This window comes from Apteryx mantelli, chromosome 15 (assembly GCF_036417845.1).
Source record: "Apteryx mantelli isolate bAptMan1 chromosome 15, bAptMan1.hap1, whole genome shotgun sequence".
NCBI lineage: Eukaryota > Metazoa > Chordata > Aves > Apterygiformes > Apterygidae > Apteryx > Apteryx mantelli.
This window is the reverse complement of record NC_089992.1, coordinates 19882896-19896060: the sequence shown is the minus strand read 5'-3', so window position 1 is coordinate 19896060 and position 13165 is coordinate 19882896. Positions and strand designations below refer to the sequence as shown.

The 13165-nt window shown below is 37.9% G+C and overlaps 1 protein-coding gene across 3 annotated transcripts in view; it reads left to right on the top strand.

The window, feature by feature from the left end:
• Window positions 1-13165, top strand: part of ANXA2 (annexin A2) — a 33497-nt gene that overhangs the window by 10580 nt on the left and 9752 nt on the right. For 2 of the 3 annotated variants that reach the window (XM_067305906.1, XM_067305904.1), the window contains exons 4-6: window positions 7287-7381; window positions 8204-8266; window positions 10653-10766. In XM_067305906.1, coding sequence (XP_067162007.1) covers window positions 7287-7381; window positions 8204-8266; window positions 10653-10766 — 272 coding nt within the window. The remainder of the gene's footprint in view (window positions 1-7286; window positions 7382-8203; window positions 8267-10652; window positions 10767-13165) is intronic. The other variant, XM_067305905.1, reaches the window with a different exon arrangement.

Below are 13165 nucleotides of genomic sequence, written 5' to 3'. Positions count from 1 at the left end.
GCTCCTCCCTAGCAGGCATAAGGCTCACTTTCACAAGGTTTCTTAATTTAACTGGAGAAATCCCTGGCCTACTCACTAAAGTAGGTTCAGCTCAGATTTTGAATCATTTTAGGGTTTGTTTTATTTTTAAAATAATCTTCTTACAAGAGAGGAGTAAGTGTCATTGTGCTTGGCAGGAAGTGCTTTGTGTATATGTAGAGTTTTGTCTAGACTTAATTATATTTTACAGCACTGATTATAGGGCAAATCTAAACATGTCAAATATACCATCAGGTTTTCAGGATAGGGACAAATTTGCACATTTTAACACTCAAGCTGTTAATTAGTGCAAATGGAAATTGCAGTGTCCCAGGCAGTACAAAAGCTTTTCCTGTCAGGAAAGTCAGGCTAATGTAGTTATTTCACTTTCTTCCAACAAAGATGAGCAATTTGCTGAGTTTGGTTTTAAGATGTGTGGAAACATTTTTAAAGAGAAATGGTGCCTGATCCTTCAAACAAATAATAGCAAAAGCTATTCATGAACTTGCATGTTTGTAGGATTGGGCTTGTCTCTGCTTATTAGCTTGTTATCCAGGAGCTTTTTCTGAAAGGTGACTTTTAAGTGGAGAATCTCTTTATGGTTTTAATACTGACTCTTACACCATAAAGGCTATCTCTCAAGAAAGTATTTCTAGGGGAAATAAAGCAAAAAAGTGTTAGAACCCTTCTTCCAGCTACTGTTTCCTTGTATTTCAAATGCTTGGTTACAGGATATTTTCATTAACTACTTGAGGAGAATGTACTAGAATGTGAACTCACTTAAATATGCTTTTTTTCCCCAAATGAAAATTCTGAATCATGCAGACAAGAATTGGTTTGCTACAAAAACTAATGTAAACAGCTATACAAGGAAATTCTTCTTCAAGAAGACATTTGAAAATATTTCTGGTTAGGGACTTCATAGATTTTTGTATTAAAAACACGGCCCTCAATGAACAAATGGTACATACTCATGAGCACTACCTTCTATGAAGTATCAGTGATTCTTTAGCAATTAGTTTGCATTGTATGTTGAAAGTAGAAATGTGCAATGTAAGTGATTATAGAATTGTAAAGAATAATATGACTTGCTCATTTTATTTTAAGGTGATCAGAGAGATGCAATAGCTTACAGATTCAAACACAAGTTCATTTGGTGGTTGAGGTGCTAAGTTTCAAACAAACATGGACATAAGAGAGAAGCCAAGCTTTTTAGGGGCTTGACTCTGTACAGGATAAGGAATTCTGGCACCTGAAACCCACGCCTCTTCTTTGTTTCCAAAATCTAGGTTTATACATGCTGTAATGGGTCTGTATTCTACAATCCTCAGAACACTTTTTTGAAACTACATCTCTTATAGCAATGCTATAGAAGTTGTATCCCATAGAGTCTTATCTCTGGGAAAAATCGTTTGGGTATACCTGCTTCAATTTTATATAAGCAATATGCAAGTACAGTACTGGTGGTCAGGGTGGGCCAGTTTAGAAAAGTTACCATGTAATTATCCATTTGTTCCTAGCAGTACAAAGTCCCAGTTCTCTAGTTCAGTGGTTGTGTGCAAAATTGGTAAAATTTACTTTACCCCAGATCTTTGCCCTAAAGCAAATACATCTGTTGCTTAGCCAATAAAATGTCTGACTGCTCTGTTATTTATAATGTCTAAATACTCCAACTCTATTGATGCTTTTTAGATTAATTCCTCAATATTTAGTCATCTATTTATCCAGTGTGGGATCTGTAAGAAATACTGTAATGTGTTTAATGTGACTTTAATGCAATCTGCAAAATCTATACTGCACAAGTAAGGCTTTGCTAGGCTTTGACTGTGGTTGAGTTAAATGCAGAGAGCTTAGACATATCCAACAGCCTAGAAAGGGAAGCATGCAAGAATGGCTCTAGATTATGCAAAACAGTTTGCAGTTAGCAATAGTTCAAACCAGAGTTTTTGTAATGCCAATAAATTGTTACAGTTCCAGCTTGTTCCTGTGTAATAAATATGCCATTGCTAAACCAGATTTATTTCTATGCTATTTAGTTTTTCTGTTGTGAATCCATTTGGTGTCTTAGCATGGTCTTGGTAAATATTGGCTTTTTGTTCTCTAGGACAAGAGGCCATTTAATATTTGTATAATGCTCCATTGTGCTCTGTGTTATATAGATTAGCTCAAGTATATGAGCTTAAATGCAAGAAATCAAGTATTAGTACAGCATTCACTAGGCTTCCTTTATTCCTTTATTTCTTTATAGGAAAGATGACTGCTGAAGTGCTTCCCTGCTGTTTGAGAGTTATTCCCTAACGTTGTGGTTTTCTTATGTGCATCTCATAGTTTGTTAAATAATTTTATTGTTCGACTAATTTGTGAATAGTTGTATACTTGCAGCTCAAACTGTGCAACCTTTTATTGAGGTCTCATGATAGTGTTTTCTGTTCCATGACTGGCAGAGTTGAAATACAGGTTCTTTTAGGAAAGTGCTTACAACATACATTTATTATAAATTCATTATATTCAGAAATCAGTAAACCAACAATGAGGTGTAATCCATAGTACGGGTCTTATAGAAGATTGAATTGACTTTGTGGTATATTCAATATGCCCGTACCTTTTAATAGAGTTTTTAATGCTTGGAAGTAAAAGACTAGAGGAAATCAGCCAGCATGTTGGTGGGGAAGGGGTAGTGCCTGAAATCCACCACACTGCATAACTCATATATGCAGAATATTATCAGTGAAGAAATATCTCATTGCAACACAAATTGGCAAAATTTTGCTAAGCAAAATTCCAGAGCTGAAATTTTAGTTGTATTTTATCTGAGTTTTTTTCCCTTTAACTCCAGTGGGATTGGGTTTTTATCCAAGGATAATAAGACACTGTAGATCACAAACCCAGTCAAATAGTCCTAGGACTGTGTTAGTGCCAGACACACAAAAGTACCAAGGTCTCGCAAGGGCTAATCACCTACATTTACATTCTCATGTCCCACTAATAACTGGAGGCCAGCTGCTATCTTCTCTCATTTGTTCATGTAGGGTGATGATCTCTGTAGTATCTAAATGCTGTTAGGACAGAGATAGCTTCTGCTATTCTCCATGCTGACTTTGAAAATAAAAATGAAGGCAACAGATTTCTAGCAAACAAGCTGAACAGAGATACACCACTTCTTGCAGAATAAAGGTATGTTAGCTCTGTTCTCGCCTCCTCCCAGGAAACCAAGAGGTTGTCCATATCATCTGTCTTGTTCAGCACAGTGTTAGTGCTGTTGCTGAGGCCCATGGAAATTCAAGTGCAGTCCCTTTTAAACCAAAAAATTGAATATAACTGTATCTGATCATTTTTACATTATGTTCATTTCCTCTTTTCTTGCTGATTGAACCGTAACACCGTGAACTTATCAGCTTGACAGATGGCCTTTTTAAAAAAGAAAAATCATTATTCAACATTATTCAAAAGGGGTTCTTTCTGAAGACATACTTTCTCCCCCTTCCCCTTCCCAAATACATTTCTTTCTGCAAGGAATTTTTTTTTTTTTTTTTAAGCAAGAAAAACAGTATAACACCATGAGTAATAATGTCAGCTTTTGTTACCCATTGACAAAAGTACACTACTAAAATCTGCCCAGCCAGAATAAATTGGGAAATAAACTTTCATTTCATTACCTTGCAATTTTCAAGCTTTTTAGTGAACAGCAAAGAAAAATGTGAGAGCAGCTCTTCTGTTCCACCCCACCTCAGCAGATGTGAGTCAGCATCCTGTTCAGGGCAGCAGGATTCCCAAGTGTGAAATACAAGCACTCATTTTCCACAAAATGCCAGAGCAATGAGTTAACTCATATTTCCATCCACAAAGCATATGAATAAGAAACTTGGATGCAGTTGTTTGCGGGCTTCTAATCTATCACAATTGTTTTAAAACTTGAAAATGTCATTTGCTAATTTTGAATGCCAAGAATGCTTTAAATTTAGAATTTACTAAAAAATTTTAAAGATTGGTTTATACTGTGGCCCTGCAAAGGCTGAAAGACCCAGTGTATGTGTGTCTGTCTGCATGTGGCCATTTCTGGACTGGGGAATTTTGCTTTCTTTAAAATGGGAACATTTTAAAACACGCTATCAGTAGATTATGGCTGAAATCTGCAGTCAGCACGTTTTCAAACCAAGCTTTATAACTAAGACATATGATGCTTTCCAGGGCTTCTAGACTTTTGCAGGCCAAGCCTATGTGAATAAGAGCACTGATGTAGGTCTGCCTCAATATGAGCTAAGAACATGAGACCATCAGGTCCAGTATTTCATCTCTTCAAATCAGAATTGGATTTTTGTTCTTGCCCCTTATGAAAAATGTAGTCAATAGGGAGAAAGGAATCTGAATATTTTGGATTTGACTCATTGTTTTAGAATCTGTAGCTAAGGGCTACAAGGTCTTTTGCAACATTCATACTACTATGATTTGTATTGTAATATCTGATTAAATTCCTTTGTGTCGAGCTGCTGTGAGGTCGTTTTTGGGTAATAAGGCAAAACAAATAAAAAAAGATTCTAATGGGGATCTGAGTCCTTCTAGTAGCGGCTGATCCATTCCTTACTTTCTGTTTTCTATTGCAAAATTATCATTAACACGCTGATTACATTAGTCACATTTCACATTGATACTAGTTTGCAAATGTGAAAGAAGCTATTTATAATGCTTGCTGTAATAAATGGAGAAAGTTAAGTAGAAACTCTGGGCTTGAACTGGCCTCTAGATTAAAGCCACCTATTTGGGTTCAAAACCTGGCATGCAACTCGCCATTAAAAAAAAGACTTGTTATACATCATCATCCTATTGCAGAAGAATATGCCCTATATTAGGCATGCAATATTTAGAAATAGTTTTGCCTTTTCTAGGCTTCAGCCACTCAGTTGACAAATAGTTCAAAACAGGCAATTACACAGCACAGCTATAGGTTAGCTTGATTTTGGAGCATAAGGGTTTGAGAGCTCTTCAAGCTGTTGCCTCTGTCCATCTATTTACACAGTATGCTGATTCTTCTGTTTGGAAGAATTTATTATCTGGACATTACTTCCAGCTGCAGTGTTATTCTCCATTTCTGTTTGAATGGCAGGTCCAGATGGTTCTGGTTAACCAATAAAGTATGTGAGTTGCAAAGGAACATTTTACCTAGAGGCTATATTCAGTGGTATAGCATAAGTTGGTACTGGAGAATTGGGGAAGGGGATAGAAATACTTTCAGTTGTATTGTTTTACAGTGCATTCCTGTCTGCTATATTAGATGAAGTAAGAAAATTAAGTTGGAGGTGTAAAATTATAAATTCAAAAAAGACTTTACTTGAGCAAGCAATGAGTCCTCAACCAGGTTTTGTGAAATTTCAAGCAATTACCATACTGCTTAAGAACACCTGGGTGGACCTCTTCAGTTCTGTTCAGGACATGCAATGTCAAAATGTGACCACACTGTTTTTCTTATTTGTCACTCTTAAGTCTTTTTTTACCTGGCTGTTCTGTATCCTGGTTGCTAACAATTCCTTTGATTTGGCTTGTGGCGGGGACTTACACTTCTAAACATTTTCCTTTGACTAATAGAGACTGGCTTATTGCAAGGGCAGGTTTTGTAAGCTCTCATAGCAAGAGGATAGTTGAGATAATTTTAGAAGTTAGTTAAGAGAATATAAATACAGGTTTTTTTCTTCTGTTGATGTTGAATAATCAAAGGGTAACTTTTATTTGCATACTTGACTAATCAGTGGTATTAGCTAATAGCATGAAAGTATTTGGTAAGTGTGGAGATGTGGCACTCATTTCTCTCTGGTGTTTATAGGATCAGACCAATAGATCTGTCTTGTACATGATGTAAGCAGGAGAATGTAAGCAATGAAGTTCAGAACTGAAGTCCAGCAGTGCTGCAAGGTGTTGATTTGGAGGCAGGAGGATGTGGATGTCTTTGGCGAGTTGCCCTCTTTGCAGATTATGCCTGGAGAGATCTGGATGTCTGCAGGGCATGATAATTGTATGTCCAATGGGTTAGAGCCCTAGCACAGGATACATTGATAGGTCAGATGATCTGGGTTCATATCAAGATGCTCAAAAGCCTTCAGTCAGACCAGGAAACAGAGCTAGGTTCTGGGATATATTTTGAATTCCCAAGACCAAGCAGCAAATGAGAACGGTGATCAGAGGAAGAACTGTGCCAGTCCAAAGAATGCAAGTTCGGGAGAATCCGGCTGAAAGCAGCAAGTGGGGAAAAAAAGAGTGAATTTGAAGTGCAGATTGGCAGTAACGGGCAGGAAGAGTGGCAGAGCCACAAGATGCTTCCTGCACTGGAAAGAACCTTGAGTAGCAAGTAGCTGATATCTAAGAAATATCCTGTACAATGTAAAAGCTTTTCCTCTATACGTACTGACCAGCATTGGTAGCAGCATGAATATCTGCCCTGCAGGATCTAAAGCTGTGGACTGCATTAGGTGCTATGGCCAGCCAGAGAGTCTGACCCTGGATATGTGCCTTGGCTTTCAACTTGTAATAAAACCAAACAATCTCCTTGTGTTCAGTCCGCAATTGCATTTAAGTCAACAGATTCAGAAAACATCATTTAAACCTAAGCCTTTACTGTTTCAACTACTAAAAAAAGATAGGTAAGGAGTTTGAGCATCCAAATTGTCAAGGCAACTTAGTTAAAGCTCAGCATGGATCTTCTAATGGTCATTTCAAAAAAAGGGTGCACATACATAGTTCCTCCCAGTATCAAGAACACCTATCTTCTGAGCCTCTGAGCTGCTGAGAGAAAGTAATATAGTGTCTTTTTCTTCCCATTTTTGTTTGGAGTGTTAGTTAAGTGCCTAGAGGCAAATTAGAAAATAACTGTTTTATTAAAAAGCCTTAATTGAAATCACTCTACTGAAATTACAGGGCAGGCTGTAATAAGCTCAAGTTTATGTCAGTTCTGAAGTTGAACAGCTTTCTTTGCAGAATCCTGCATGACTGACACACATGCATAGAGACACACATGCGAAATGGAGCACAGAAGTAGCAAAGCTGGTTGTGGGCTGGCCTTAGCTGAGGTGAACATGAGTGTACCCAGCAAGATGTGCATCACATCAAAAATTTGTGTTGTAATTGGTTGCAATTTCTGCAAGGCCAGGATTTAACAGATTCTACACTAGAGAGAGCTGTTGAGCCCTGCTCCAGATAGCAGATATGCTATGTTTTGCATGCAGGAGAGCGTATTGATACAAACGAGAAAGCTTCTTTGACTCTGTCTTTTGTCATTGTAGGCGTGGATGAGGTCACCATCATCAACATCCTGACAAATCGCAGCAATGAACAGAGGCAGGATATCGCTTTTGCCTACCAGAGAAGAACCAAAAAGGTACCAAAATATGAAGGAATAAGAAATATTGAATATTTTTCCTGTGCATAGTTAGGTTTTTGGGGCTCACATATTTCACAGGTAATTAGGCATAAACTGGAGATAAATATTACTTAATTTATCTTTTCACTGGCAGTAAAGATCGATTTACTTTGTCTCTGCTGTCACAGTTTAGGACTGGTGGGATTTCCAAATATGTTCAGTATGCGCAATTGGAACTGAAATCTGTTGGAGACAGAGGTTTCCTAGTACCTCTAGAAATCAAGATGGGTAGCAGATCATCAACCAGCCACAGGGTTACGTGCTGAAATGTGCTAAAGAGCATCAATTGTGTGTTTTCTGAAGTGTGGCAAAATCGCTACTTAAACCTGTGAAAAGCTTCTGGCAGGAAATGCCTCAATTTGAAGGAAAAGGTAAAAGAGAGAGGCTTTGGGTGGTGGTCATTTATTTATTTATTTATTTCAAGATAACTTAGCCTAAAGAAAGTATTTCATTTCTTTGTACAGTGCTAGCTTAAATAAGAAAAGACTGCAGGCAGTTGTGCTACAAATGCCGCATGTGTGGAACAAAGTGAAGTAATCAACTGAACTTTCACTAGATATTTTTCTGACAGAAATATCTGATGTACTGATCTATTAAGGAAAACAAATCTGTAAAACAGGTAGAGCAGTCTGTATAATGAGTCTTGCTAACCGGAAGTCAAGGGATGTTTTTCTTGTCTTCTGAGCTTTTGAGAATCTTACAGTAATTGAAGTTTTATGCCCACACAGAAGAGCTTACATAGAGTCCAGTTTAAGATTATGACGAATGTCTCTCTTTCAGGTTTGCCAGACCCCAAATGGTAATCCTCCAATAGCAGCCCAGAATGCTCATCCGCAACCAAATGTAAAACTAGAGTTAAATTTTGGAAATTCACCAACTTTTTGCATGGCTGATAAGGCACACACAGAAACACGTGCAAGTTGGATGCATGTGTGTCTGCACACAGGCCTGCGTCCCAGCAGTCACTCTCTGTGGGCACCATGAGAACTGTGAATATAACCTGGACCCTAATAATAAAATGTGTCACTTGAAGCTCTGTTAAATGTTTTGCATGAGCACAAAAATGCACAGTCAAGAAAATCCGCAGTTTCTTTCATTTAAATGTTTATTTCTTCACTTACCTTCTTTCCTTACTGCAACCCAGGAACCAAGTGAATTTATCAAGTATGACAAGTGCCAAAGGGTAAAATGACCTATAGAAACAATGGAAATGTGTAGTAGAAACCACTCAGGGAAACAAACAAGTGAATGACAGGAGAGGAAGAAATGGAATATGAAAAGACATACCCTGTCCAGTGATGTAAATATATCTTCTAGGGAAAATATCTCATGGATTTCTTTGGCAATATGCTGTGCAATTACAGACCCTACTGAGGTGGCTGTGATTTATTGCTCATGTTGAGCCTTGTTCCAGGATTTCTCAACAGATCATTATATGGAAAAAAGGTCTCAGATCTACCTCCATTTTTGTTCCTGTGAGTTGAGCTCTAATAGGAACCACTGCTAATCCTGAGGAGCAGTGTTTCTACCAAAAAGTTTATGAAATATTTGCCCTTCACCAGCATTAATGGAGCTACTGGTGATTACTGGGGATTTGTCTGTCCAAAACTCTGTACCTCTCTGGTTGATTCTAGCTGCTACTGTCCACCACTAGTAGTTACTTTGAAATGAAATGCTAATATGCAGATGCACATTTGGAACACTTCATAAAAACCATTAATTTATAAATAGCAAAGAGAAAGGTATCCGTCAGTTATCTGCTTCCTGCTTCTCTTTTAGTGCACTCCTAGCCATGGCAGAGAATAGCAAGGTGGAGCTTCTGCTTTCCTGTGTGAGGGGAAGAGCTCGTTTCTCCAGAAGCCTGCTAATATGAGGGCAGATGCTTGGTTTGGTTTGGTTTGGGGTGTTTTGCTGCAGTTACTTTGGTAAATCTTATTGTATTGATTTGTATTTCCTTCAACCTTTACACCAAAGTACAAAGATTACAAAGACTTCACTCAGCTAATTGGAATTAATGGCATTGTCCTAAAATTTACTATGGAGGCGTGCAGTATCTTCACTATTTCAGCTAATGTCTAAAGAACCTGTTTTCACGCAAACAAATGATGGAATGTTGCATCCAAAATTGGGTTAGTGTACTAAAATATTTCTTAGACTAAAGCAGTTAAACTTCCAAAACCTCTGTTCACTCTCTTGCTCGATCTATGGAGTAAGTGCATAGGGTATTAGCATATAGTAGTGCCCTGGATTAATTGGTGGCTCTGGAAACACACCAAGTGCCTTGGCTCTTTATCTCTCTGACAGAAACTTCTTTGCAATTTTGCTGGGATAATTTTCTTTTCCATTTCTTTTTGTCCACACCCCCCACCCCAAACTTGTTTGTGTAGAAACCAACAATTTACATGCAGCAGCTCTCTTCTGAATGCTACAGATTTAACTCCAGCTTTAGGGAAACATATTGATCTGTTTAGATCCCAGACTTGATTCCAGGGATTTGAAATTTGTAACTACACTGCGATGCAGCTGATATTGGCATTATTCAAGTTATATCTGAAACCCATAAAAGAGGAAATGCCAGGCTTTATTTGCTACAGATCCGCACGCATCCTGTGAAGTGAAAATATCTGACTCTGTTTTTTCCTCTAGCATTAACTGACAATTAACAATAGAGATTTTGGCTACAGAGTTCTGATGATTTCCTTAAGATAGGGCTGATTTTCCTGCACTCAGGGGCCATTTTTTCCTCTTGGCCAGATGTTTGGGAACTGGGCCAGTACAGTGCACTGTGCAGTCAATTTTCCAGTGTCTAAGCTAATTTAGGGCTGAGATAAATAGGAAAAACCCAAATAATATAGTGCTACTGGGAACACTATGAAGTCTGATGGAGAGGCGCTGACCACAGGGAGATCCATCAGACTTATTAGCTCCAACACACTGTCAGTGCTTCAAGACCAGAGCTGAGTCACTTGGATGTCTTTGCACCATGCTTCTCAGCACTTTGTCAGCCACCAGTGGATTTTTCTTATTTTCAAAAGATGAGAAAAATTTCCTTTGCCCTAATTTCTTTCTTAGGCTTTCACAAAAGAAAAGCTCTTTATGTTCTGTTTCTGTGTCAATTGTGCAAAAAAGACTGTTGCAGGCTTGGAGATTTAAAGCACTACAAGCAAAATTCTCTGGAGATTGGAAGTGAGCTTTAATTACTTCTTCCATCCTCCCTTCTTTTTTACAGGAACTTTCAGCAGCACTCAAGTCTGCTCTGTCGGGTCATTTGGAGGCGGTGATCTTGGGCTTGCTGAAGACACCAGCACAGTATGATGCCTCTGAATTGAAAGCTGCCATGAAGGTAAATGAGCTTTGAAATTTAAATATGTTGAAGTCTGATGACACTACCTCAAGAATAAGTATGGACTTGATATTCAAATCCAGTTTTCAAATATGACTACTGACTTTTCAGTACTACGGTTTAAGTATCCAACTTCAAGGCATCCAAAATTTGAGTCTGAAATTAAAGAAATTCTGACCGTATGATTCTTTTTTTTTTTTAAGTGTTATCTAAATCCTCTCTTTAGGAAAAAGTAATGTGAGGCAGGTCAGGAATGACTGATAGGCTGTTATGGCTGGTAGCTGCCCTTCTGACTGCCTTTAAAAACAATGAACAGGTTCATAGTATAAAAAAAGCATAAGAAAGCAGCTGGAGCCATTAAATCCTTTGCTAGCGTTTATAGGCTTAATAAAAGTAGTTTCCTGTTACTGGGTCATATCACTGATGTTGAAAGAACATCCCGTACCCAGGCCTTTCTCTCTGTAGAACACGAGGAGGAAGACGATGGGGCATGTGTTCAAAGGAGTCTTGGAGAAACAGTGCAGCAGTGGGTCGCAGAGTTCAGTCCCCTGCAATCACAGGCAAGCGTGGAACAGATCATTAGTTAGGAAGAATCTGCCCCACTGGCCACTGAAGCAAGGCTTTGAGAGGTGCTCATGCCAATGTTTTTACCTTTCTAAGCAAACTAAGGTTTGGGAGTTTGTATTTATAAGCATCTCTTAAACGCCTGATGTTCTTGATCAGGTTAGGGTTTTTTTTGTTTTTTTTAATTGATTAAAAAAAAGTATTAAAATATGTGGACTAAAACTCAGAACAAGACAAAAAGCTGATTAATTACTATCTCCAGACTATGAAACAAATGTACAAAAGTAATACCAGTGCACCAATAACAAATAAGGAGAGATGATTGCTCTTTTAATTGTGGGCCAAATCCATTCTTCGAGCAATCGGATGCTGCCCTCTTCTGGTCTAAGTAGAGGCTATCCATAATTTGCTGTGAATCAGACAATAATTTTAAAATTTGGAAGTTTTTTATGCATGGTGTGTTATGTTAGAATGATCATATACTTATCTAGCACTTGGGCTGTACTTACAGCCAGAAGATCAAGACATTCCCTTAGAGTATGATAGCCACAGATGTAGGGTATTATATTCTCTTCACAGGTCAGATGTTTCCATCTCCCAAGCATTCATTCTAATGTTCTGAGTTTGCTTAAAAAATATTGCTGTTCTTGCTTGAGCTTAAGTTTTATTTGCTATTTTTTTCTGGTATATAGTCTTGCAAAATACTTCAAAAAATATTTAGAGATTATTAAATTTTGTTAGCCTTCATTTCTTCCCCAGATATCCATTAGAACTGTTCTGTGGAGAGCTTTCCTAATTCTCTTACCTGTGAGACATTTTATGAAATCGCTTGGTTTTAGTCCTCTCATTTTTTTTCCATTACTAAAGACGCTTTTTCCAAGACGGTAGTTTTTCACATAATTACCTACATTTTCCACACGTAAAAGAATACAGCATGAGACGTTTTCCTGAGATGTTAACCTGCAGGCTCCTCTTGGAGTCCTGTGCAAACCATGCCCATTTTTGCCAGATGCCATACAAAATTCATCCCAGGGTCTTAACAAACAGCCTCCCAACAGTAGTCCTAATAATGTTCTTTCTGTTTGCTGGTTATTCTGGCAAATGAGAGTAATTGGATTAGCATGAATATCATTCATTGGCTGGTAGGTAAAAAGCAGAAACAAAACAAAACAAAAAACCCACAAAACGAAACAAAAAAAACCAAACCTCTCAGTGGAATCTATTTAAAGAAAAGGGGGGATTTTGGTTGTTTTGGTTTTTTCTCTCTCATAATACTGAGGCATGTAACTGCCAGCTGGCTTTACCAAATAGTCACCTAGATATCATCTGTGGTCACTAGAGAGAGCAGCATCTTCAGGTCACCTAAGTTAGTCTCCTATTCTAAAACTGTCCTTTAGAGGCTCCTGTCTCCCTCCAGGAACTATAAATGAAGCCTATAGAGACTAGTTGCCTTGGGAGAGGTATTCCCTTAACCTAATTAGGTGTCTCATTTTAATGTCACCTTACTAGTCCCTTGTCTAGTTACACCTATTGTTTACAGTTACTTAACTGTTTTGATTATCTGGAAATGTTCATTTCATATGATAGCAATGGAAAGTACAGTAGCACTCAAATCTTTATGCTAGAAATTTTAACACTGAATAAGGCATATATCATATATGGCAAGAAACATATTCTGTTAATGCTCTGCACATGGTACGTGAGAGAAATTCTGTCCTAGTTGCAGGCTTCTATGAGGCCTAGCCTAATTTTGCATTTTACAGATTTATGCCAATTAGATCAATCTGGAAGATCATATTTTAATACATAATTAATACATTTTAATACCTACTATT